Source organism: Anopheles darlingi, chromosome 3, assembly GCF_943734745.1.
Source record: "Anopheles darlingi chromosome 3, idAnoDarlMG_H_01, whole genome shotgun sequence".
NCBI classification, from domain to species: domain Eukaryota; kingdom Metazoa; phylum Arthropoda; class Insecta; order Diptera; family Culicidae; genus Anopheles; species Anopheles darlingi.
The window spans coordinates 23,732,062-23,759,972 of record NC_064875.1 but is presented as its reverse complement, the minus strand read 5'-3'; the positions used below and the strand labels follow the sequence as shown (position 1 = coordinate 23,759,972).

General features: G+C 46.5%; 1 protein-coding gene across 7 annotated transcripts; it reads left to right on the top strand.

Moving 5' to 3' along the window:
- The first annotated feature begins 312 nt into the window (after positions 1–312).
- On the top strand, positions 313–26,436 carry LOC125956598 (NAD kinase-like). 7 transcript variants are annotated; one of them, XM_049688647.1, is made up of 7 exons: positions 10,513–10,889; positions 16,422–17,400; positions 23,474–23,557; positions 23,631–24,174; positions 24,247–24,504; positions 24,577–24,659; positions 24,745–26,436. In XM_049688647.1, the coding sequence occupies exons 2-7, from the start codon at positions 16,568–16,570 to the stop codon at positions 24,989–24,991; spliced, it is 2,049 nt and encodes a 682-aa protein (XP_049544604.1). In that variant the 5' UTR covers positions 10,513–10,889; positions 16,422–16,567; the 3' UTR covers positions 24,992–26,436. The 7 variants fall into 7 exon arrangements, with proteins under 7 accessions (XP_049544606.1, XP_049544607.1, XP_049544604.1 ...); XM_049688646.1 differs by having other exon boundaries at positions 10,513–10,907; XM_049688645.1 differs by having other exon boundaries at positions 10,513–11,051.
- Positions 26,437–27,911: the final 1,475 nt, after the last annotated feature.

The window sequence follows — 27,911 nt, the reverse complement described above, 5'->3', positions numbered from 1 at the left end:
AGCCGGACGATGGAGTCACGACGCGCCCAGACCCCCACGGTCATGTGAGTGAGCGTGAAGCTGTAAAAGTCGGAGAGAACATTTCGTGGCGGGGTCGCCTATAGAGTCTCACCCCTTGCTGCCACTACTAGCTGCTCCCCGCCAAAAAACAAAACTCGTCCGTCGTCGTCGCCGCCGCCTGTGGTTGTGGTGTAGTGAAGGGTGATTCCGCCCCATCCGCACCGCACGACAACAGACTCGAGACGTACGCGGAACACGAGGTAGTAAATAGGGAAGCATCTCGATGCTGATACTTCAGTCTGTTGGCGCCGTTCTACCGCGATCGTTCGGTATCTTCGTAGCTTCGAGCGTGCAGACGCGTGCGTGCGTGCGTTTAGTCGCTTAGTGAACTTACTTCGTAAGATGCTCATGCGCACCTAGGTCGATGATCGGTTCTGCAGACGCGGTAGAGATCACAGCGGATCGATACTACTAAAGAGTGAGAAAGCTGGACGTGTCGATACTGCGAGAAGATCTTAAGCAGAGTCTCAAAGCGAAGTGGTTTCGAAGTTCGCTATTTCAGTGTCTTTTGTTCTTGATCTCCAGTTAAGGAAGTCTAGCTTCTACGAAGCGTCTTCCTTTCCCGGCGTGGCTCAGTTATCCGAATAATTTTGTGGCAGTTCAATGCGGTATCGATTCGTACAGTGAGTTTACTGCTTCCGCCATATGCGCAGTTCCGAAAACCAGCACTAGTGAAGCTGTTCAATATCCGCAAACACACGTGAAAGTACGGTATTTGGTTTAAGGCCACGGCCTAGACATTCGGTTTGTCTAGAGTGTACCACTACAGCTCGATCGGTAGCTTGGAAAGGGAACTGGTACGATACGATCGTATCAAGACACAACCATGCGAGAGGAAGATCTCATACTCGCCCGGGCGATCGTTGCTCAACAGCAGCAACAGCAGCAGCAGCTGCTGCAGCAACAGAACCACCAGCAACCGCACCAAGATGGATCACCCGGAGCATCACCGGCACCATTGAGACGTACGCTCGTTACAAATCTGCAGGATAAAACCAAACAATTCCGGTAAGTCTGCAACGATCGCCACGATCGGTTAACGTTGATCATAACATCCCGCTGAGGTGCGATGTTTCGATAGTAGTGATCAAACCGCCGGGCTTGTCACCGGTAACACCTTGCCGCTAAAACCGTCGCTTGGTGCAAACTGGAGCGTGACGTGACTCGACATGCGGAAACACTTTTGTTTGACCAAATTTCGCTCGACTTCTTGTTGTGTTGGTTATATAGTAGAAGCATGATAAAAAGGAAACGAACCATTCGTCAGATGGACAGGATTCTCACGAGCCTCAATCCGGTCCCACGCGAACGAGTTTTTTCACAAACGAATCACTATTGTTTAGCGAACTTTTAGAACCATAATCCGGTTACGGTGAGCTCCCCATCAGGCAAGAATAGTTTCCGGATTATATTTGCATTTTTATACGACTTCTCATCCTCCACGCCTCCTGTGCGACTGGAACTTGTGGAATCTCTGAAGCTAAATTGCCCTGGAACGCGCTTCGATTATTCAGGTTTTGTAGTTTTTTTTCCTCCCCCCGTTCAGTGCCAAATAACTTTACGACATACCGTATCCGGTACATCATAATTAGCTCTGAGAACCTTCGTTAACCTTCTGTGGACAGGGACGGTTTTGTTCGGTACTTCGACTCCCGCTACCGCGGCTCTCATGTTTGTCTGAACAAGAACATAGCCACGCGATCGATTATAGCCGAATGATTTTAGAGTTTGAACCAGTGTCTACTGAGGGTTTTTTTTTTGTTGTTGTCATTGGCATTGCTTTTCGAAGCGCGGTCCGCAGGTCGGGCGACGATCCGGCTAGTAATCATGTAGCGGATCCGGCAGAATGTCAAGGACCTGCGCAGCGGCTTCTAGGGGCTCCGTGAGAATCAGTGCAATTATTATGCTCTAGACGGCTTGACTGCCAGTCTGCCAGTCTGCCAACAGATAGTACGTGTGATTTCAGACAGAAAATGTGTGTATTTTAAGTTTTAATCGATGGGAACTTGTACAGATAAAGCGAATGATGACTGCAATTCTTGGAATTCCTCGACGACCATCTTCCTCTACGAACGATTTAGCCGTTATATCCGCATGGTCCATGGGAAAAAGCGTTTTAATGTATGCGATCGCAGTATGCAAGCCTCACGACTCACAAAACGATCGTGAGATGCACCGCTATGCACGCTTTAGTCGCGCTGTAACCACGATGAGGAATTCAACAATTAGATGCATATTAGATGTATCAATATCGACAGCGATAACGAGCAACACGGCAGCAGTGAGTTTGTATAGCTCGCTAACAAGCACTCTAGTGGGACGGCGCCTAATCGAAAGGATATAGCAACACGTGACGTCCACTAGACGAGATCATACGTGCCAAAGGTAAATGTTTGGTTTTTTACCGGTACTTCGTAATGAGAACCGATTGTGTCCCCGAGCGAACGAGCGTGTGCGTGTTACGTTGTTGCATCTATCTGGTTTCGCGGTGCCCGTTCATCATAACCTAATTGACAGCTGCGCCTTCGATCACCCGAGATCGACAAGCGCGATTTATGTAGCAGGCAGCGTGCGGTTCACATTATGCGACACATTCCACGTTTGGTCACCTCCACCACGTGTGGTACCGATGATTTATGGCCGTGCTGTTGTCTCGTTCGCAGTATTGTCGCTCGTTACCTCAAACCCCCTCTACCCTCTCACTGGACCGTCAATGAAGGGTTGGCTAGCAATTCATTCATAAAAGCGGCCGTAAAAAGCGTCGCGCGCCGAGTCTCTGGGGGAGACTCGCCAGGGGCTGCTCCAAAAGCAGCATCCTGAACGCATGATCACCGAGATGCTGAAGCGGGTGTTGGTACTATTTCTGTTGCGATCCGCTTTGCCTCATTGTTATTCAAAGCGAAGCAAACTTCTCTCAGTAGGAACATTCCAGGTGTGCAGAGACCTCTACGAACGCATACATCCTCGCGACCGACACCGGTTACGTTGGAGCACATGTTTGCTTATCTTCGTTGCCTCGCATTTTTGGCAGCGTGTTTAACGCGGGTGAGGATCGATCGAACAACATGATCACCTCCACATGCTGGCCTGCCGGTGAGATTTGATGGCGTCGGGCTTTGAACCTTGAGATGCTGAAGGTGCTGTGGCTTGTGGGTGAGGGAGGGGGGGGGGAGGTTTGTTTAATTTTTTCTCCCTGTTTTTTTTTCTCGTCTCCGTATACTACTCATACACACTCCATACTGGCCGGCAACTGGTTGGCTGAACAGAGTCTTCAGACAGTCTGTGTGTGTGTGTTGAATGTCCTACGCTGTGATAGTGCGTACCGGGAGGGGGTGATCACGGTTTTTGCTTTTTCAAAAAGTGGATTCTACCAAAGTAGAGGAAAAAATCTCCTTCGATCTTCACGGACGGCAAGGTTGATGGTCGAGTGGCTTAATAAGGGTTATAATGTTGGGCCGCACTCGCACTCGTTGCATTACTGTCCGTGTAGGAAAAGGGAGAAAAAGCTATTAAACCAGCAGCCGAGGGGATTGGTTTTTTATGCTCCATCCGACACCCTACCATGTAAGGGGAATTGGGTTTTTGTCATAATCCATCCATCTCGAGCGGGTACGGGCAGTAATCATAAATAACGTACCGAAGATTCTGCATATGTTTTGTGTGGAACGGGGACTGTGCAAACAGAAACCAGCAAAAAGGAGTCTCAGTAGCAATGAGCTAGAGCAAATACACATAAGAAACATTTCTAGTTTGTAAGTACTTGGTGAACAAATAAACACAAAAAAAACAGTGAGATTTTGAAGAATTTCGGAGATGCTGGCCGATTCTCGGCGATTTTTCGCCAATTATTCAGCTATTCTTCATAAACCACTCGTTAGTGATAAATTTCGCTTGATTTAAACAAAAGGAACATCGCCTGGCTAATTTTATAGCTGACGCTAATTTTTTTGGCTGCCCGCAGATTTTCTTTTGCACTCCTATACTATGGTATACTATTCATCGATGCGATGTAGTGTACCAAAACATGGATATTTCAAAAATTCTCAATTTCCGTGGAGCTTTAACAATCGTCTGAGTATAAAATTAATAATAATCGTTGTTTTATTGAAGTGAAACCCTAATTGGGGAACCATAAATTGCATTCAGACGTCTATTTAGATGATGAACCAAATTGTTACTATAACGGCTATTCCGAAGCATTTCATAAGCAATATAAGCAGAGTAGATTTTAAATCATTCTGACCTTTAAATTATCACAGTAGGAGGGAATCGTGGAATTATTAAGAAGGAGGGCATCATGCTGGAATAAGCAGCTGGAGGTGCCATAGATGATTCCAGGCATGCGATTCTGTTTGATATTGCGCCTTCTGTTATACCTTTTCAGCAGCATAATTCTCAATCATTATAATTATTCCTCGCGAAGACATGGTACCGGAGTAATGCCGATAAAATCAAAAAGGATTCAAGCGATCACGTGGCGCAACTTTCCCGCTGCCTAATTTCACGTGGCGTGAGGTTTTCCGGAACGGCTCCGACTGCTCGACGGACCGCTCGAATTTCCGACTCCTAAAACCGCAGTGCTGTAAACGACTCTTTTTCGAGCAGCTTTTAGGCCCTGCTACACGAAGCGTAAATTACGCGTAAATTTACAAATTAAAGACAAACCGTTTATTTTTAACCCTTACGTTTAAACAATACTCCGTGTAGCAGGGCCTAAACACCTTGCCTTGGCTCCAGCATTTCCACCTCGTTTTCCGCGTTTTGTAGTAAGTAAATATGCAATTGCATATCGAAAACGGTAGCAGGTACGAATAAAATGTGTAAATCATCTCTCAGAAACGAAGAAAAGAGGGCCGCGCCGCGTGTTTACTAAGTGTTTTTTACTAAGTGCATCTCACATCAAGAGCTAAAAACTTTCACCGCATCCGCATTTTCCGTGACCCAGCTTCTGGGTTGGTTTTGTTTTCGTATTTCTTTGGTGCTGTGTGCTGTGTTTCCCTTTTCGGCTTTCGTTGGAGCCACTTTCGCCGGAAAAGCTGGTCTCCCGATCGAATCTGGATGCTGATCAGCTGGTTTCTCGGAACGCACCGCAAAAGTAAACAAATCTTCTCGGGAGCGCTGTTGATGACGATTTTAGTAGCAGACCCGGTTAGATAATATGAGGATAGTACAAACAAGCGAACCGCAAGTCACGACGAATTGCCAAGAGATTCTGTGGTTGTGATTGGGAATGGGAGTACGTGTAAGCAGCCCAGCGTTGGTTGCTACGGTGATTTCATCATAAGGCGCTCGCTCTCAAGACTTCCGCCGTGAATACCGGTGCACCGGTCACCGCAACCACCCCATAACCACCCTGGCGCTGTGGTTTAGGAGATGCAGAGCTGCACCACGTAGCGAACGAAAGAAGAGCCGCACGTAATTGACCTCAGGAAGGAAGCTAGAGAAGAACGCATGAAACAATGAACGGCAACGGAACAAATTCTCCGCCCGAGGAGAACGCAGAAAACCGCGAAGCTCTGCGAGAATGGTGAGTTCACATCCTTGCTTCTTAAACGTGACGGTGGTTCATAGTTCCTAAAAAAATCCTAGGAGTCCTAATAATCCCTTGTAGTCAGAGGAGGAAGTCTTGGAAACCGATGATTCAGTTAACACGCTTAAAACTGTTTGTGGGAGAAAGATCAATGCCAAAATTGAGAAATATGGGTCAGTGGGAGTTGCTCAACGAATTGGGATTGTTCCAGAGTGCCTAGAGACAGGTTTGGAGGGCATTCTTGCTTCGAAGCTAGGGACGTCGACCTGCCGTTCGAAAAGATTCTGGAAAAATGAAGATAGAACGTTCTCGCTTTTTTAGTTGTTGGGTTGGTTTGTCAGGAGTAGGAAAAGGATCGCCTCATTGACACTCTCAGTGTCCACAGTAATAATTTTGCTGCATGAGGTACCTTCCATATTATAATCAAGTTTCTCGCCGTAGAAGGGGTAAAACTGATCGAAATCTTGAGGAGATCGACTGCATACTTCCCGGAAGAGCCATTGTCGCGAGGCTTAGTGGTTGCATAGCTTAGAAAAATCTTTATGGGTCGTAATCGTGTTGAAAATGAGAGCCATAACCGCAGACGTCGCACCAGCCTAAGACCGCACATCATTAGGTCGTTTAAGCGGCTTATTGAAAAAGACAGACGTCGTATCACTACAGGACAATTAATGCGACCGATTCTTGTAATGTTTTAAGTGAGATCGGACTTGCATATCACCTCTAAATGTGCGACATATTGATAAAGGAAGTGGTTCTCTTCATGCCAATGCTCGCCCACGCACACATGCAGCCATTACTAGGAAAAAAATTGGAGTAACTGAGGTGGGAAACATTGGAACACCCTCGTTACAGTCCTGACCTGTTACCCTGTGACTTTCATGTGTTTATCTCTCTCAAGGAAATTTTGGGAGACAAAAGATAATACTGATAATAACAAATAATACTGAGGATGAAACCTCATTTGCGCTATTGGCTGCAAAAACGACCAACATCTTTCTACGAGAAACATATTGAAAAGCTGCCTGTCCGCTGGGAAAAATGTGTTTCGGAATCAGGAGATTATGAAGAAAAATAAAAAAATACCTTTTGTGCGTTTAAACTAAAAATAAATTTGCTTCAAATAAAGTCTTGTTTATATTTGATACACCCTCGAATCATAAACTTGGTCATTCTGATCACTTCGAAATGTCTGTCCTACTTATACATTTTATTGCTAACATGCTTACCAAATGATTCTTTAATCATGTGCTCCTTTGGAGGAATTTATCCAATGTTCGTCAATGATTTGGATCATTTTGGATTTTGAGCTTATGTGCCAAATGTTTACCGCTGGCTACTGAAAATTGTTATAAATTTCCTTAAAACAGTTTTCATGCTTTTGAATTAATATTCTAATCAAATTCCAGTGTGACAGTCTCTATTTAAAGTTTGAAACTGTCTTCAAATTTACAAAAAATTACAAAATCAAATTTTACAAAATATTGATTACTCATATTTTTATAGCTATAATTATGCTACAAACAACCTATTTGTGCAAATAACCACAAATTATTCGTTTTTTTAAACTAATCCATCCAGGCCTAGGAATGTTCTGATTTTGAATCGAAGGAATGCTTTTATTAATATATGCCATATGTACGCTCATTTGTTAATGGTGCATGCAAATATGAAATGTTATTCCGAAAAAAAAGGACAAAAATGGTTTATTGCATTTCTTATTTCTTTGCAAACCTATCTTGTTCTATCAACAATAGATTATTTATGGTAGTCAAATGTCTACCGTTCATTTAAAAGGCCAATCAAAATAATTGAGGTTCAATCTTCTGATTGTTAGTCGGATGATCTGCTGTCCACGTGTTCAGACGCTGCCTTGTAGCATTCCATTTTCATTTTGTCTGCTTTATTGTCTCTCTTTGCAATTTATTTACACGAATTCGTGATCCACTCTTGGCAATTCCAAAGGCATTTCATTTGATGAAAAATGAAATCGGCTAAAATGCCGTTCGTTTCGTAGTAAAATGGTGAAACAAATACCCCAAGTACTTTATGGCATTAAGGTATTTCTTGACGTTAAATCATTTTTCTACGCATTATGTCAACAATGCCTGTATTAAAGGCCTAGCATTGATAAACTGCATGATATGATATGATGCGTAATTGTAAAGAGGGTGGTGGACAATTATGTGCAACATGAAGCGTTTATGCATTTTCCAACGGGAGTAATTCCATTTTTATTTCGATACACCGGCTGGCCTTTATTGCTTAACCCTACACGGGCGGTTAGTTCCCCTAACGAACGAGCACCTTTTGTTGTAGGTTCCCGATCGTCTTATGCCCTACGCGCGCTGCACTCTCTCATACCGCACCGTGTGGTTTGTTTTGCAATGCTTTTCCTTCACGGTACTTCCGGTGCAGTTCCGGATTGTGCGTCCGTTCGCCTCTCGAGAGCCCCTTTGTGATTGGCGCGATTTCAGCGCAATCTTCGCATTGGTTCGCTCTGATATAACGTTCGTCATCATGATGCAATCTCGGCCGATGCACAGATTAATTAGAAAATCATCGAACCGGAACAGTGCGATGCAGGAGAAGGTGTGAGCGGCGCATAAGCATCGATCTCCAGCGTCGTCACGGTCCGGCACTGCTGCGCTTGGGTTTGTGATCATTTTAGATTTTTGAGTTCATTATTTTTAAACCCATACTCCGGTCCCCGGCTGGGGACCGTTATGATGTGTATAGTGCAGCGAAATTGAACGTTCGGCTTCACCGACGCGATTTTAATGGTATTATTGGAATTATAGTATTGCATTCTATGGTCGATGAACTCGGTGGTATCGATTTCTAAATCGATGCTACTCTCTCACCTGACTTATAATCCATTCTGCAAAATTACTCCTCACCCACTGGCTGCATGGCGATAAATAATAAATGAATTTCTAGAAACTGGGTCAACATGACATGCAGGTTCTGCATGATATCGCGACCGACACGCAGGGCGGTAGAAGCGCGTTTCTATTATGATCGTGACGTTTTAAGAATGGGTTTCTCTGCCATAAAACTGCGATTACGAATTGCAATTGCAGCCAAGAACGTTTATTAAATGATAATGACAAAGCAAAATGGTATATGACTGTTGTTCAACTATTTCCGTGATACCAATCATCATCTGATTCAGCGCTTTATGTGAGCACACAATTAGAAACAATGTACGCGCCATTGGTTTATAGTGGTCTTCCACTGCGAAATGATAAAATATGCCAGTATAGATAAGGGCACTATCGCACGCAACTCGAATGTTCAAAGCACGTGTATAACATACTTGGAAGAAATATCTAGACGTCTAGCAACCTTTGCATAACCTTAATTTACGATACATACACTGATAGTAAGGAAATGCTTAGTAGATTTGTTTTTGATCCAAGATTATGCTCAACTGAGAAATGCTACGTTTAGACAAAGAAAGAACCATCTAATTTGCGAAAGAAGTATACTCAGTGAGTCAGACTTACAGGCGTAAGTTTTGGGATTTTTTTCTTCATAATTATCTGTTAATCGGCGAAGATAATGGAAAATGGTGAAGTGTTTTGTAAGATCGAATCCAAATGTTGGTTGTAGAATCCCATATAAATTATATTTTATTTGTCAAGACTTTTATACTTACTAATCTTAAGTGTTTACTAATTTTCGATTTAATCATTAAAAGGATGATGGAAATAATAATTTAAAACTATTTTTGATATATCATTTCAACCATCACTCTTTTTCTTTTCGAAATGTTCCCAAAATTATTTAAAAAAATAATAATTCTCTCTGGAAACTCATAAGAAAAAAAGACGAACAACAATAGATTTATGCCCTATACGACCTTAATCTTAGTTAATTGTTAAACATGCCATTCTTAAGCGAAGTTTTTGCTCATTTAATCGTCACAGTTTGTAATTTATTATGCCATAAATACATTAATTTTTATTTGTTTCTGCAAAACAACGCGAAAATTTGCATTTCTGTAAATGTGCATTATTAAAAAATTATATACAATACACATGGAAGTGCATAAATACATACTTTTTTTTATTAAAATACATAATATTTTTGTTGGGGTTGCAAAAACCAGGTTGAAAGTTTCGGTTTCCATAGTTTTTTTTTTGTAAGTTATACATAATACAATGTACATTTGATGTTTTTGCAAAGATCAATACATGGAAGGGTTTGCGTTCAAAATATTTTGATCCACATCCAGAAAATCACATTGTTCGAACTGTAATAAAATACAAAAAAAATGAAAACCAATAGAAAATTCTAGCCAATGTTGCCTTATCGTATCCCTACATCACAGATATTACCACCCCATAATCCCTCGACCAGTAATTGTGTGCATTCTTGTGTTGTTGGATGTTTGATTTCGAATAAATCGCGAGAGGTATGTGCCGTTTTTGGCACCATTTTGTAACAACGCCAGCGCCTGCTGTTGTTGTCGCAGCGACCAAACAAAGAAGGCCTTTGGCGAAGAAGCGCACATTGAGCGCAACCTGTGTCGGGGAGAATCGGATTCGATCGCTCGCGCTTATATCTCATTGTTTTGAACTGCACTTCACGCAACCGCGCGCACAACCCATCCTTGGATGCCATGGATCCACATGGATCCACATGGGGCAACACCTGCAACACTACCACCAACCCACGGTGTGTGTGGTGAACGCGTGACACGAACACTCGGCCAGCACTGTCGCACGAAACAATAGTTGATGACGATGCAGACGATGTGTGACGACGATGGTGACCGTCAATTGCTCCTATATCTCTGGTGCGGCAAGGTGCGGTGTGTGTAATGATTGATAGACTCTTTCGCTTCCCCAAGAGCGCGCGAGCGAGATGGAGTGAGGAAGATCACCACCCAAAAGGAGGAAGGGGTTGCTGGTGGTCTGGTGTGTCGAATTATCGCGCGTGCGGTGGGTTCAGATGATGGTTTGAGTGTTTACTTTTGACGCTTGAAGGGAGAGACCGCACGACTACACGTGGTCGACTACTACTACCACTAAAGATGAGAGAGGGTGTTTTTTTTTTGCTGCCGTTCGTTCGTTCTGCGTGCCATTCACGCGCCACAGACCAAGCAACCAACCAACCAACCAGGCCAGACCAGGCCAGACGAGACCAGTCAGGCCGCCAAACCTCGAGCCAGACGCCAATGTGCGCGCCAGTCCGCGTAATACCATCGTACGGAAAGGGTGTGCGACCGAGCACCAGAGCGAAGCGTGCGTGCGTGCAAACGAACGACCGGGATTAGGCGTAGTGTGCTGTGGTGCGGTTCCCTTTTGCTGTAGGTGTAGTGCTCCATCCCGATAATCTTCGCTTCATCTTCGCGGTTTCGAGACGCTATTAGTGACAAACGCAAAGTGCATTCCCGGGGTGTGACCGCGTGTACAATGATGATGATGATAAGCCGTTGAGAAGTGGAATGAAGGTGACCGGTGCGATGGTGCGATGACGTCATCAAGTGTGTTTAGCGCGCGCATAGCCTACTCGGGGGGATGCTCACCGCATGTGAGCAACGCAACGCGTGTGTAACGCAAAGCGTAACGCTTCGTAACGCTACTGATGGAGACAACTCCTCCTGCTGCCGCTCAAGAATGAAGCAAACAATTTCGCGAATGACAGGCTCGAGATACCTGGCTCGGTCGGCCATTTTAAAGCGAGCGCGGGGCTGTGACATAAATCTGCCAGTCAGACGGACATTTTGGGGAAGGCCCCAAAGGCAGGCAGGAGCTCTCTTTTTTATATAAGCTGGCAGCCATCGAAGCCAGTGGCAGTTCATCGAAAACTCAACGAAACAAAACAACGACATAACCGTGCCCCCGAGTGGTAGAGACAGAGGAAAGCGAGGAGGGATCCGTGGCCTAGATCCTTCAATACAAACACCGTGGCTTGGGTCAATGCGCCACACAGAAATTGAGGTTATGGCCTGATATTGCCAATTCTCTCCCTGGTCAGAACCGACCGAACACAGAACCAATCGTCTCGGCATACTCGAGATAATGACGTCATATGGGGGGGAGCGGCAATGGTGTGTAGTGGTGCGATTGCACATTCCACATTCTGCACGAGTTGTGACAGACCCACAGACGGTTGATGGGCCGCGATCGCGCCGCCGCAGTCACCGCGGGCCATTGCCAGCCGGCCAGCCAGCAATACACTTTTTCCAGTCTGCAGCAGCAGCAGAAATAACATTAATGTTGTCTGCGGGCATTAATGGCGGTGAAATGTCGTTGTCGTCGTCGTCGTCACCGTCGTCGTCGCCGCTGCCATGTCCAGCGGAGGGTTTATGACCAACGCGATTACGCAAAAACCGCCGGGGAGAGTGGCAACCGTGGCCGAGGGTTCGGGCGATCGAGAGTGAGAGCGATCGTAGCAGCAGCAGCAGCATATTGAAAGAAATGCTGCTGCACGGCGGCCTCATTTTCACCGCCAGTCACAGTCACCAGGTGTTGGCGCTACATTTATTTGCTGTCAAGCACACCAAAAAAACCGACGTCATCAACGTCTACTACGTCGTCGAAAGGGCGCTGCAGAAACTTTCGTTTTAAACCTGCCCGCACCAGCAGCATCACCGCATGATCGTGATCACACCACGACCACGACCCCGAATATGTGTCGTCAGGCGCTTTATTTACAAACAAGCTAGCTCGAGCAGCAGGACGATCGGTTTCTGCGCAAAATCTGGTTTGGTTTTCTTCTTCTTGGGGTTAACGATTGAACGATTCAATGCTAGAAGTCGGTTTTGTTTTGTCTCTTGAACTATTGGCAGCAGATTTTCCATTTTTCATTACAAAGAACGTCGACAGCGAAGCTGAGTGGCAGCTCTCTGGAATGATCGATCGATAGAGACGGACCAGCCACCCTTGAACCCCATCCATCCATCGTGAATGGTGCTGATGTCCTTCGCAGTATTGTAGTAATAACGTACAGCACAGGTCATTGAATCGAGATCCTAAAAAATGCACGACCAAATGATGGTAATGGTCGGACGGACGGTCTTCCGTGACTGTCGCTACTCACCGAGGATGTCACCTAGTGCTACGGGTCGCACTCGACCTCCCCGAATGCCGTGATTAGCTAGGTCGTAACAATCGTGTCGCAGTAGTGTCTGTAATCACCGCGTACGATTTACACAAATCAACGTTCCCATAATCATTCCCATCGTCGTGTGGTGTAGGGGAAGGGCACACAGTAAGCCCTCCGTCTGGAACTACTGGGCCCGTCGTGTTGCTTGATCACCTGAACCTTTCTGCTTCTTCCGAACGCCCCCCGGTGAGTGCGTTTGTCAGTGTGATTAGCGTCAATAATGATGGTCTCTACCTGGAGCCCGCGCGCGTGGTATGGCATCTTTAATGACGGTGTTTAAGCAGCTCCAGCGTTGAGCGTCTCCGTGGCACACTCAATTAAGAGCAGCATTCTTGACATTCTTGCCCTTGCCCGGTTACCGTGCTTCCCCATCGGCAGGTCAGCATAACACATACACACCGAGAGGGGAAGGGGATATTAATTTGACAAATTAGCAGCCCAAGCGATGTCTGACCGTTTTGGACCTGGTCATGATCAGGATTACGATCGCGCACTGGCGATGCGATGCGATTTGGCATTAATTTTTGGAGGGTAGTCAGCGAATGACTTCTTCTTCCGTTTGTCATCGTCCGCTGGCGATGGCCTTCTGGTGACGGCGGTTCGATCGATTCCAAAAACCAGAAGAAGATCGATCGCGTGTACACGGTTCGCTGATTGTGAGCAGCGCTGGTGTGAGCTGGTGGCTATGCTCAATGGCTCAAGGGCAACGATACTGTTATTGCTGGTGCTGCTGCATAACTGTGTGCTTGATTGATCGCTGCATACACGCCACGCGTTACGCTTTACACTACGAGATCGCACACGGATTGGATCCTGCGGATGAGGTTGGCCTATGCTTTTGGTAGAGTGCGGTGATTGTGCTGCTGGTGCTGCTAGTTTGCTGGAGTGTGCGCATTGAGTTGGAGGTTTACGTAATGTACTAGTGTCGTCGGGCGGTGGGCACCCCTTCGACAGGTGCCATCGGAAGACCTTCGACCAACTTCGACGTCGTGGAGACCATGAGATGATCGTCACGATGATAATGATGATGAGCCCACGACGACGGAGAAGAGAAGGAGAAGGAGGGCTGTTTCTGTTGGTTTGTTGAGACGGACGGACGGACAGATCAACTGATGAGAACACGGGCGCGCTCCTATCGCTCCTTCAATTGCGTCTCCATTTTGTTTGTGGTGTTTACAGTTGCACAGCCGCACGGCTAGTCGCGCATCACCGCCATGTTGCAAATGGTACTACCTTGGCCAATACGACTACACCCGAAGATTACATTACAGAGATGGTCAACGTCGTATCTGCTTTCTGGAGATCTCCGTTGGTTGTACCAGATACCATACCGACAGTGGTCGATCTTGTCGATAATTCTTTGATGAGAACTCCTTATCCAGACCAGAAGATAATCTGGTGGAGATTTTGCGACTTTTTAGCGTCCACATTATTAACAACAGATTATTGTGGAATCTCCACAGATTATCTGGCATTCCAAAACGCGGGTTCATAAGAGAAATGGCATTACGCTCGTCTTTCTCTTGCCATCTTTGTCGGTTTATAGGGCGTGTACGTCAGTTTATTGTCCCGAGCTTTAAAATATTCTAAAGTTTATCTTCCTCATCCATATTTGTCGTTTATATTTGACACAAACATCGCAAGAACATTGTCAAGCTCAAAGGCGCTAAAAGTTATAGCTCATAGATAACTTTAATTCGGCAAATAATGTTTAGTGTCTACAAATGATTTCGGTACATTTGAACAGATGATTTGTTGGTCTAGACGCAGGATTATAAGGCGATGTTATTAGGGACTGGGTCGTCGTCGCTTACTCCCCCAGCACTGTGAAAACGAATCTAGTAATCCCGAACGTCGTAAACGATCCCTTTGTTGTTAAGCTATTAACAGCAACAACTGTCACCTGCTGGTGAAGGGCCCTATGAACACCTGCGATCGGACGGGGGAAAAAGAGGTTCTAAAAAGCTGCCCAAAAATTCCCACTCACTATTGTGGCCAGACCAATTGGCACCTCCTTGGGAATTGCAAAATTGTTTCCCTATCTCTGCGCACACCTGGTCGAAAATCGAAAAAGATTGATGATCCACTGTCTTCCATCAACTGCTTCTATCCACGCACTGGGCTGGTGCTTTGGACTCTGGGCTTTACCTCAACCAACGCACGCGATCGAGGTCCTCTGGCGGCTTCTTAATGTTCATCAATTTTCCCCACCACTTGTGCTGCGAGAACCGACACTTAAGACAAGCTTGTAGCTGGCGGTACGGTAACGGAAGGGATTGGTTGCGCCCCTGAACCAATGCTAGGCCGTGCTCGCGCCTGATGCTAGCACAAAGTCCAAAACCCAAGACTCACACAGGCACTCGCCTTTTTGGAAAGTGTACACCAAAGCCAAAGCCACTTACCACCTTCGATGGCAGCAGCAGCAGCAGCAGCTGTGACGGCGGTAGAGAGGCTATCGGAAATCGTGGCGACCGTGAGGTCGTTGCACGCGGCTAACCGAAAACCTCCTGCCCCTGCTGGTGTCTGTCTGACCTTCGCGCTTCTGGGCCGCTGTTGCAATTTCGGACCAACCGACTGGATGGGCGCGCGCACTGTAAACGACGTGCTGTTTACTGGATTGATTAACGATTTAGAGGTGAATAGAAGAAGCAGAGAGCGAGAGAGAGAGAGGATCGGATTACGAAAGAAGTGCGATCGGCGCGGAGGTGCTAAAACAAACATCCCAATCCTTGCAGGAATCTGATCGGCTATGCTTGACGATCCTCACGGAGAGCGCAGATTGCAAAGCGTATGGGATTCCGAGTGAACCGGTTTCGTGGAAGATCAGGAGAGGAACAATTCTCTTTGCATTGTCTCCACCTGTGCTTCCATCACCATCAGCAGCATCATCGCTAAGCTGTGTGCTGCGTGTGTGTGTGTGTGTATGTCAGGGTCAGGGTGTTGTCAGCTGACAGCCAAGCGTCGATCGGCGTGATCAGCGGCAGAAGCAACCAAGCACCTATCAGGGAGGGAGTCAGTCAGTCAGTCAGTCAGTCAGTCCGTTAGTGTGTGACTAAGACGTCGTGTGAAGTCTCTCCAGTGGTCCTTGGGCGATGGCACGCGCCGCGTGATTCCCGCTGGCTGCCGGCCCATGGAGGTCATTTAGTTGCGCCGTAACTTGGACGCTGGATTCACCGGGCGAGGAGGATGTAACGAGGAACGAGGAGTGTGTCTACAAGTTCGAGAAGCTCTCGACACTAGCGGCGCTTATCAGCACCAAGCGTGGAATAAGGGAGGTGGGATGATTAGACAGCGACCACTCGGAACATTGAGGCTCCGCGCATCGGCTGACGGAAACGGCGTTACGCGATCCAACAGGCGATAAGTACTCCCGCGATGCCGTGACGTAATAATGTCCGCGACGCGGTCGTCAGTTTGTTTGCTCTGCTTTCGATCGACGACCGGCCGACCGACCGGTCACTCTTATAGCGGGGTATAGGCCTTGCGTTCCGTTCGCTAGTTGGCTCAGAGTGTCAGGTCGTGTTGTCGAAGGCAGACGTTAAACGTAGCGCCGTTAGCAGCTGCGACAGCTCCTGGGCGGATAGAGATAGGCGTCGCCATAGCGCAGTGATAAGAAGTGACCAGTAGCAGTCTGCCGGGGACTAGTTAAGCGGTCAAACCTTTCTCAACATTGAGTTTATTAATCCCAATCACCAATACCACCATCATCTAGCCGTGTGTCTGCGTGTCCAAGTGCGTTAGAGAAGACGATCGCGAACATGAGTGTTAGCTTTGTTACGGTGCGTTACTGATCAAAATACCGCGCGTGATATCAAGGGCGTGCGTGCGTCCGTGTGTGTATGTGCCGCGAGGTAGACGATGGCCTACCTATCGGATGTGGATCTCGCAACGCTACATAAATCACGGCTCGAGGAGCGTGTCCAGTACCGGTTATCGTCGCTGTGGACTCGCGATACGGAACCATCATCAGCATCATCATCGGATCAGGAATACCGAACCCATTCGTCCGGGCCACTACTCACTGGTGCCCACTCAGTGTACCGTGAACGTGCCGGAAACGGTGCAGCAACAACAATGGCCGCGTCCCAACGTACTACTCCCAGCGGCATCACTAGCGGCATCGATGGTACAACCGTCGGCCGTCGATCACGGTGCGATCTCGTGAACAACAATCACATCGTACTCGCAACGGAAACGGCATCCTCGATGCAGGAGCGCATCCTACAGCAATCGTACGGGATGCGACAGCGTTCGATTTTGGGCCAAGGTTACGAGCGAGAGCGCCCTTGTGATAGACCAATGGCGACGACAACGGTCACGACGGCGGTGACACCATCGTCGAAGGCTTTGTTGCAGCAACAGCACCATCACCATCATCACCTACAGCACCATCCGGCCACGATCAGCTTCGATGGTCATGTGATACGCCCTAGGATAAGAAGTAGCAATAGCATGTCAAGCAGTGGCACCAGCAGTAGTAGTAGCAGCAGCAGCAGCAGCATCGGTAGCAGTAGTACCAGTAGTACCGGCATGATGATGGCGGCAACTTATGGCGGCCACAGCATCCTCGGGAGCAGCAGTAGCAGCAATCGAACCGGCGCCAAACACGTCGAGTGGAGCGATGACGATCATCTGCACGACGATGGCTACTTCTCGTCCGATACGCGTCGAAGAAGGTCCGGCACCTGGCCGTAAGTGTGGTTATCCCTCACCCTCCCCATACCATTTGCTTGTTGTTGCTTCCTTTGCTTACTGATGTGTGGAGTTGGACAGAGGAAACCGGGATTCAACAACAACAACAGCGTAACCCTTATATAGAGTCGCACCTAAAGTCTGCATTTCCATTACAAATGCGCATCCGATGGGCCGAGGACACGTTTAACCTCCCGTGCGTTTGATCAATTCCGGTTCAGCGATAGGGCACGGCAGTCCGCCGAGGGGCGGCCACATGCTAGGGTTCTTGGGTTAATTTCTTCCGGAAGCTTTCCAAAGCAAGGAATGGTAATGATGCAAACCACCCTAAGTTGGTTTGTTGTATTCGAAGCGATACGACGATACGGCGTCAGTTGGTAGCGGTCAGCTTATCGGTACGATAAGGTTAGCGCCACCGGTTGCAATCACTTCGCGCGGGCCGCTCCATGCTGGCAGTCGTTGTGTCAAGTGTCTCAAGTTTCGTTTGGTTATGATTTGCTCGCTATCGTCAGCTCGCGTTCTGGGCATCGTATTCAGGAAGATGCCTTCCATCTGGAATTGAGAGAAGGAGAGGTGAGTTGGGAAATCGAAATCGTCTTGCGGAGTTTCCAGAGTGCGTAAGCCACCCATTAACGATTCCATCAGAACAGCCCGTAACAATGGACGTTATCGGACGATCGCGGAGACCATCGATCGGCCAGTGTTAATTGGAGTGAATTCCCAGTTTGGTCATTTGCTCGGTCAACAGCAAGTACAAATACAAATCACGGCCCACGATTTGACAATGTGTTCAAATGGCCAACGTTCGGCCAAGAAGCTAGATGCTGTGTTGCTCGTCCCGTGTTTAACATCAGTAGTTTTGTGCTATCTTTAGATTGGATTAGTAGACGGTGTACGGTGTGCTGGATAGTTTTTGCTGCGAAACTGTTTCCTTCCTCCAAAAACGAACGGTACGGCCAGTCACGGTGACGTGGTTTAAAAGGGCTTATCACTGCTTGGTTCGATGCGCAAATCTAGCGGCATGACCTAGCAGTAGCAGTAGCGGTAGCAGCAAGCAAGTTCAAGTGGCTAGTGACAACGGCAGTGAACGGGGACGAAACGTGACTCCTTGCGGGTTCGTAATGATGATTGATTCTCGCGGTGGCCAATTTCGTCGCTACATTAAGAAGGGGAGTTCCCTTGGGTGGCCAATTTCCATTTGCTCGTTAGGAAGCGCTCATTTGCTCACGACTGGGAAAAGGATCCGCGTAAAGTTAATGATTGACGGGGTAAATCAATTAGACAGAAACATTATTGTGTGATCTCATCCTTCGAAGTGGCTCCAATCGTGCAGTGAAGGGTATTCTAATTGATGGGATCTTTGAGTTGTGTCTAATCGTCTTTAGCACGATAGGAATGTAATGTCAAAGACAGATGACATGATCTTTAAAAAAGATCCAATGTTTGAGCCATAAAAAATTGCTACTGACTCGTAAAGGACACAGGACAGTAAATCGACAACAGTTTATTTTTATAGTTTGAGCAGGCACAACCTCCTCACGCGGCATAATACCTCTAAAACTCCGATAATATAAGTTTACTGTGCTGCAAAAGTGAAGTCTGAAGGCAGCAAAAGTCTTAGAACAAAATTCATGAATCGATTCTACCTAGTACTCTTTAGAAGAGCAACCTTTATTATTCATACAACGAATACAAAGATGACGGTAACGGGATCCACATCGGCATTTAATTGATGTCCTCCTTCATGGAAGCGCAAATGGGCGTAGTATTGTTATCATTCTATTTCGGCAGTTTAAGTTAGTTCAACCTGCTTAGTGGCTGTCAATGGTAATGGCCAGTGAAATGATTTTAACTGCTGTCTTTTTTCCAGAGTTTATTCAATTAAATGGAAAGGTTGGTTGTATTTAAAACATCCCTTTGCCTCAAACCACCTTTGCCTCAAACCAGTTATAAATCGATATTTTCGATCGGCGAATCGGATATTTTTATCAATGTTTGTAAAGTATTTTTTCGATTTTGTCATTGGTCCTGCATTCAATTCTCTTATCGTCTGAGATTTTTTTCCGGTGCTATTTAAAACAATTTAAACGCACTCTCAATTCAAGGCCCTACTAGTTGATCTTTTGTTTACATATAGACTGATTCGCATAAAGATCTAAGTCATACATTTTTTACGCCTTCAAAATGCTCGCCAACGTCATAAAGCTCTCCATTTTAAAGTAATTAAAACTTATTGCCTTTATGCCTGATGGTGCGTTCTTAATGTAACAAAGGAATTAGATCTGCTTCTCTTACACAACAATGGAGCTTTCGATCGGTTTTTCTTATTATTGTTAAAGCAGTAAAACTAATGATGTATTTTTTACATAAAAGAGGTCTAAAAAATTGATCATAACAACCCCTTATTTGCATCGCGAAGTGTTGATATTTAATTTACCATAACTTATAACTTAAGACACCTTCAGAATTAAATTGCGCACTTAGTGGAACTGAACGAAACAAGAAACAGCCGCCTGAAGTCTGGGCCAAACCAATCATATCTCACCATCGGGGGTATCGTTAATCGTTTTTCTTTGCTGTCTGCATTCTCCAAACCGGATTTTAACCAGCCCAGAACCTTGATAAAATAATGGCTTCTGTTTCTCTTCAACTTTAATTCATTTGAACAGAATCAAGCAACCGAACTAAGTTTTGCAGAGAACGCTTTTCACTATCAATAATTAACCTGTAACTGACTCTTTTCTTAAGTGGCTCGGTAACCGTTTGTTTGTAGAGGAAGCCAAATTACTAAATGAAATTATCACAATCAAACTTTCAATTTGTATTCGATCACGAGAGTAAAAGGATACTATGAACACAGTGACCAGAATCACCCTGTAACCATCGCGATCGTGCATGTCTGCCGGCGGCGATCGATGTCCCTGTATCTACTACTACTACCTCACCACATTAAGACAATTGTGAGTGTGACTTCTGGTTCGCAACTATCGCCGCTCTCTCTCGCTCTCTCTTTGTCTCTCTGCGCAAAAAATGGAAGTGGAATGAACGGTGCTGTTCCAGACGGCTCGACGCGTTGCTAACAGATCCCCCGGTATCCTATCTCAGTCACGAGACTATCTGAGAACCGGAACGAGTTTCTTCGAGCGACGTAGCGCTTCATTGATCCTCCTCAGAACCGGTACCGGTGACACACATACACTATACATCGTATGCTCATCGGATGTTGCTCTTGTGAGGGGGAAGAGGATCAATCGATCGATCGTACTGTAGCTCGTTGCTGCTGTTGCTGCTGTTGCTACTGACCGAATTGCTTTGACCTTCCTGCAGCGAAACCAGCGAGAGCAGCCAGACATCAGCAGCTTGTCACCTCCACCTAGAGAGTGAGAGTTCACTTATGACCGAGCAAGAGAGAGAGAGAGAGAGAGAGAGAGAGAGAGAGAGAGAGACCGGGGTTTTACCTTTTTGGTGTCTAGAATCGAAAACACCTGTTGGTGGGCGATACTAACTGAGTGACGTAAAGGGGGGGGGGGGGGGGAGGCCTGCACGGGGGGGTTACTGCCTTACAGATCACCAGTATCGGTGGCCATCGAATTGGTGTATTGGTGCAATGGCGTGATCGTGTCTCCTTTAGATCCTTGGCTGATCTCGCGCAGCTGCGGCTGCTGGTGATGCTGGCCAGACAGACAGAGCAGGGAGAGGGTTCATCTCAGTTGCGCCGTGACACCGCCACCGGTTTGAGGTGTCTAGAGTAGCGTCTGTATAGTAGTGTTTCGCTTTCCGTTTGTTGTTCTTGTCGTGGCGAGACACTAAAGATTCGCGACATTCGCGCACAATTTTACCCGCGCACACTCGAGACCACCATGTGTGATGAGCAGCAGTGATCGGCGCAGTAGTAGTTAGTGTAGCAATTTAGTGTAACGCATTTAATACGCTAAGTAGTGAAGTGTTTACGTTTTCTCGAAATAAGATTTCTGGTGATCCTTTCGATCAAGGAACGGAAAATGGCTGGTTTGGAGGTGACGGAGAAGGATGATTTTATGGCCGATTTGGTGCGTTTCAATCATCATCCGGTATCAGCCGCACAGCTGCACCAACAGCAGCAGCAGCAGCAGCATAATGGTACCAATGGTGTAATGCCGCATCACAGACGAGAGCAGAATGGTGGCAGCCACGGAAGGGGTACGGGAACGAACGGAACGGAGGCCGAGGACGACATTCTTCCGGCCGAAGAAGATCAGCTGCTACTGTGGCGCCCCAAAAGGTCAGTTGGTGGGGGGATTGTACCATCCTGCGCCATCCTTCGTAACCTTCAAACGGCTCGAGGCGCAGACGCAGCTCGAGATTCCTTTTTTGGGCATTTTGAGAAGATCATTTCGAGCTCACGGAGCGACTCTCGACACTAACGAACGAACGACGATCTTGCGGCAATATGCTGGAGGCAGATCACGGGCGACACAGGGTCACGATGGCGGATGGCGTTGAAACAGAGACCACGTCAAGGCTATGACGCAAAACTGGACACACGATGAGGAGCGTGCGCGACAACGAACAACGTCGCCGTTGGTTCGTTCTACCTCGTTCCTCGTTGTCGTAGGGCCGATCGGTGTGGAGACCCCCAGATTTAACCGTGGGTCGCGTCATTTATGCGTCGTCGAGGTGCCGCGGTGCCCATGTGTGTATGTGTTTGATATTACCTCCGGCGGGGGAGCAGGGTTAACCAGTTGATCACCAACGCACTCTGTACCTCGGCGACCGGATCTCAGGTCGATTGGGTGCGAAAGAGTCGCTCGGGTGCCGGTTTTTGGCATGTGTGTGACAGAGAAACCGAATCCTGTCCTCCCTGACAATTTCGCTAATACGTTTTCGATGTAGCGGCGTCGCGTCATGAACTGGTCGACCGTAGTCCGCGAGGATATGTGCCAGGGGGCCGCACTCGGTTGGCTAATGACGGCTGCTGTGTGTGAGGTGTTTGAGTTGAGGGAAGGTGTTTTTTATTTCGTCTTTCATTTCTTTTAGCTTCTTAACACTCCAATGACGAGGCAGAAACGATCATCCCCTGCCTGCTGGCGTCAAGTGGTTCGCGACTTGAGCAACTTAAAGAAAGCTTTTGCGCGGGCTTGTTAGAGTTTAAATGATGGCGCACTTTTGGCACGAGAGATAAAACTAAAAAAAACTAGATCTTGTTGTATGAGAAGCACTTCCGTATTGTTCATGGTGGAGATGAACAAAATGATGCGTTATAGCATCTGCACGATGTTAGAAGCTGCTTGTTGTTTTCTTATAGAACATTAGATTTGATGTACGACGAGATTTAATTGGCTTTTTGGACATTTAACTCAAGGGTTTGTCTTTTCTTATGGCTTTATTTTTAAATAAATTTAAGTGCATAAATTTAACATAAAAAAAAAATTATAAGAAAAATCTGTTAAACAACGAAATTGAAGACCTAAATTTTAAGGAAATCATCAAAATCACATAAAACGTTAAAAATTATCCGATCTGTTTTTTAAAACTGGAGCGATTACAATTGAACTCAAAAGAAGAAACGAAAATGCGACTCAAATACATCTTTTAATATCACGAAATGATAGATGAATTAAACAAACAATCGAAGCACCATGAAAAGGATCAACACACCAAACCGTAACAGAAGGCCAGCGAAGCGAATAATGAATTAATACAATGTTAATTAGTTGGGTTTGCAAAATATTAATTGAATTGATAAACTGCCAACTACTCACTGGGCGATCTCATGTGTAATCCATTTGGAACACTGCTGTGTTCATCATCATCATTACTCACATCATTGCACAATCATTACGTGTAGTGATAATGATCAAGCGATTCGAGCAGCTTATTGTGTCATTGACAAGGTAGCGTGTTGTACTAGTTCCCTCAAGCACGGCTGCTTTGTAACGGAGCAAACAAACAGATCTTGCGTCCACCGTACCCGCTGTAGTTTCCAGGACGTCAGGCTTCACACATCAGCATTCCTTACGGCAAACACTACATCAACAAATGATTCATTCTAATACTGTTTCTGTATTTTTTCTTCTGCTTCTTTCTGAACAGGCGAACACGAAGTCTGAACGCACCATCACCGTTCCAACAGTTTGGACCATGCGGTCGAATTATGAAAAACTCGGCGATGGTGATGTGAGTATAATGCCCTTCCCGAACGAACGAAGTGTGGTGTTTAATTTTGTAATTGCCCTTTTTAATTACTCAGGCAAATCCAGGATCCAGCTAGCCAGCGGCTGACGTGGTACAAACCGCCGCTAGCAGTGCTGGTCATCAAGAAGGTGCGCGACTCGAAGGTACTGCAACCGTTCGTTGAGCTGGTCGAGTGGTTAATCCACGAGAAGCACATGGTGGTGTGGGTCGAGGCGGCCATCCTCGACGATGCTCTGCTCACCGGTGACAAGCGCTTCACGAAGCTGCAGGATAAACTGATCACCTTCAAGGATGGTCGGGACGATCTGACGGACAAGATCGATTTCATCATCTGTCTCGGTGGCGATGGTACGCTGCTGTATGCGTCGCTTCTGTTCCAGAAATCGGTTCCACCGGTGATGGCGTTCCATCTCGGTTCGCTCGGTTTCTTGACCCCGTTCCAGTTCGACAACTTTCAGGAGCAAGTGACGAACGTACTCGAGGGCCACGCCGCACTGACGCTTCGTAGCCGTCTTCGTTGTATCATCGTGCGGAAGGACAAAACGGAACAGGAGATCTCGACCTTCAAATCGTCCCAGGATCCTTCGAACAACATACTGGTAGGTCGTAAGAGCAGCAACTGATGGTAGGAGTGTACACTATAGCTACAGCATTGAATTTACTACCGACAGGTGCTGAATGAGGTGGTCATTGATCGTGGTCTTTCGTCGTACCTGAGCAACATCGATCTGTTTTTGGACGGCAAGCACATCACATCGGTCCAGGGTGATGGGTTGATCGTGTCGACACCGACGGGCAGCACGGCGTACTCGGCGGCAGCCGGTGCATCTATGATTCATCCCTCCGTGCCGGCCATTCTCGTTACCCCGATCTGTCCGCATTCGCTCAGCTTCCGACCGATCGTACTGCCGGCGGGTGTCGAGTTGAAGGTAATAACAGCATTAGTATCTTCGTTTTTTTTTTAGCAAATCTAATACCATTTATTATTGAAAATCTTTCAGATTGCGATTTCACCCGACAGTCGCAACAGCTCTTGGGTGTCGTTTGATGGACGAAATCGTCAGGAGCTCTTACACGGTGATAGGTATGTGTCGGCGAACAGTGGTGTACTCTGTGCTTAGCGCATTCAGACTCTAACCCAAATGTCCTTACACGCTCCCTTCTTACAGTCTACATGTGACAACCTCAATCTACCCAGTGCCGAGCATATGCGCCCAGGATCAGATCGCCGATTGGTTCGATTCGCTAGCCGAGTGTCTCCACTGGAACGTGCGCAAGCGGCAAAAGTGTCTCGACGAGCTGTCCGATCTGACCGGTTCTGGCGCGGAAGATGGTGGCAGTGGTGGAAGCAGTGGTCGCGGTGGTGCAGAAAAAATCGATGGCATTATCCGTGGTATGGAGAAGTTGGGAAATTGAATCAGAACTAGGCATGGAAGCAACCGCAGTGAGTGAGCTAGAGGATCGCGAAAGTGGAGTGCACTATAAGCAATCAAAATGGAATGTGAGATTCGCCGAGGATCGAATCGGTCCTTCGGATGTATTAGCATCGGCTGTAAGCTGATTGGTGTGCTAAAGCGGGAAGGTCAAGGAAACGGACGGATAGGATACAAAGTAGAACCGTTAGGCTATGTGTTGCGCCGCCAAGAATGGATCTATCTCTTGCTTTTAAATTTTGATCTTTTAATATTTTGTTTTAGCTCTACTACCGTTTCGTTTGGTTGTCCCTTTTTTTTGTTATTAGCTCTTTCTCGGTTGAATTTAAAGTGCGGCCAGCAGCAGCAATAATAACGGATTGCAACTACCTAGCTGTCTATTAAAAACAAGATCGTTAATCGTTGAGGTAACTTCAAGTTCGTTATGTGCACTGTTGTTTGCTGTTGCTATTTCATTAACAGCCGCGTTTAAAAGCCTCGAGCAAACGGTGTACAACCGCAAACACACAAACAGATACTCCGTTCCATGCCGTTTTCCGGGGTCCGTGGCTTGCGTAGCTTTTGTCGGGTTGGCGTGGTTTTGTTAAGTTTTTTGTGATGACTAGCATTGAGGTGTAAAGTGTAGAAGAAAGAGAGAGAGAGAGATCATCGTCGCCGCACAAGCAACAGATGGTCGTTGTCCCGTTGTGTCCTTAGCTTTTTGGAAATTGTTTGTAAGACATTATAGCGCATAGCATTCCCGGCGGTGTGAAAGATATTTTGTTTGTTGCTCCAGATGGTGTGGGTCCACATCGGCAGAAGGAATTGAACCGTACGTGTACGCGCACGTTAAAGAATGATCGTTCGTTTCCTTGATGCTCAAATACCTTTTGCTACCGCTACAGCTGCTTGATTTACTTTGTGATAGTATCGATCGAGAGCCTCTCAAATTGCGAGTGTGCGCGCGCTGCTGGTGTGGTAGAAGTGTTCAATAACCGCAAACCGATCCTGCCCCGGTGTTCGCTCTTCGATGCTGAAACTGAAACAGAAGCGATGAAAGCAAAAGTGCAATGCACCGTTCTTCGTTGCACAACGGCGCAAAGTAGTATTTCTCACACAACACCATCATGATCAAGAACTGTACTGGTAGCGCAAATATACCCGCATTGAAACACACGCCCAGAGACGCGATCAGCAATGGAATTTAGATAAAGTGAGGTAAAATGAATATGTATGTGTGTGAGTGTTTGTATATGCGGTAGGAGGGCAGGTTCTCGATATCGAAAGAGTATTGATCGGTAGAAAATTTATACGAAAAACGAGAGCAGAAAAAGACACAAAAAAAGAAACAAACCAGCTGTTTAAGTATACTATTTAATAAATGCGAGCATACGGTTTACAATCGCAAACCATCGATTGATGTCTTCGTTTCGCTCACGGCTTCTCTCACAATCGTGCAAATATTTCGAAAACACCCGAAATAATACTTATTTATTGAATACTAAACTTCTTTCGTCGATGGATCATGGTTCAAGAATGAATATAGTAGTAAAGAATTTGATTAGCACTTCGTAAATCTAATTGAGCTGGTGAATCGAAATTTTTATTTAAATTTTTACTAATCGCTATTTAAAACAACTTTCTATAATGCAAGAGCCATAATTTCGAATTTTCTAATTCTATCCAAAATGAACATTCTTCCCAAATTGATTCATTTCATTCACAGAACAAAGAAAAGGAACTCATCTCTCATACTCGTCATGAAAAGCTCGTGCAGGTTACTAAACGAAAGCTCCGTTGTTGCAGCTTTACCGTTCGCGAGTACCACATCCTGTAGCCGTTCGTCTCACATGACGTCACCAATCAGCCGTCATGGGGTGCGACCGAGGAGCAGTAGTATCTGTCTGCAGAGCTGAAAGAGGTATACTCCTAGATATGCCTGCTTGCAGACGTGTTGCTGAGAGATGAAACTGACGAATGAGTGAAGGCACTGCAGGATAACTATTCTTGCCAGCACAGCGCCACTGCACACTGTCCGACTGTTGCTTGAGCATCACTTGGTAGGGGAAATATCGATTGAAAGGATGCGATGGGAGAGAACGCGTTGTGACGTACGTCGGTGGGATGAAACTGCTTCGGATGCGATTTCATCTTGACGATGGTGTACGTCGCAACGCGTGTTGCTCCTGAATGAAGACGACAACAATGACGGCGATGCGGCCAAAATGATGAAATATTGATATGGTGCAAAGAAAACGAGAAGAAGTGCGGCAAAAACCGCCCCGAAAATATAACACGGTTCAAACGATTAAAGCGAGACTCAATTTCCGTTGATCAATTTAGCAAACTTTTGGCAAGCGTTAATTGAAATAATTTGATTAGCTCGCTACTGCGGCGCGATCCATCCACAAAAGTAGAACCGCCGCTCATGACGGCCACACCATTGCCACGCCGGAAGCTGTAACGTTTTAATTAGGTTTCCAATTTTACTCCCTCCCGCCGGTAACACCTTCCATTGGACTCCCCTCCTAATGGCTGGGCGAATGGTCGTTGAAAAGGAGCGAAAAGAATTGAGCCTCACTACCAGTGAATCGTCATGTAGCTTCGTATCGTAAACTTCGGTTTATGCTCGAAACATACACCGCACTGCGTTCACTTCTTTTTAATCAATTCTGGATGGGCGTGCCATCGGTAGTTACATGGCCATCACCAATGCCGCTGTCAACATGGTTTGGTGGGGTGATCCGATCCGGCCTTTAAACCATACCCCCCCCCCCCCTACCCGCTTAGCGTATTGTGTGCGTGTTTTAATTAACGAATTCAATCGGTATATCGTGTACCGTGCTCGGGCCGAGATTGATTGTCACGTGTGGATGTGAATAGTCCCATAAGGCCCCTCACTCACTAACCGTGCCATTGAATTG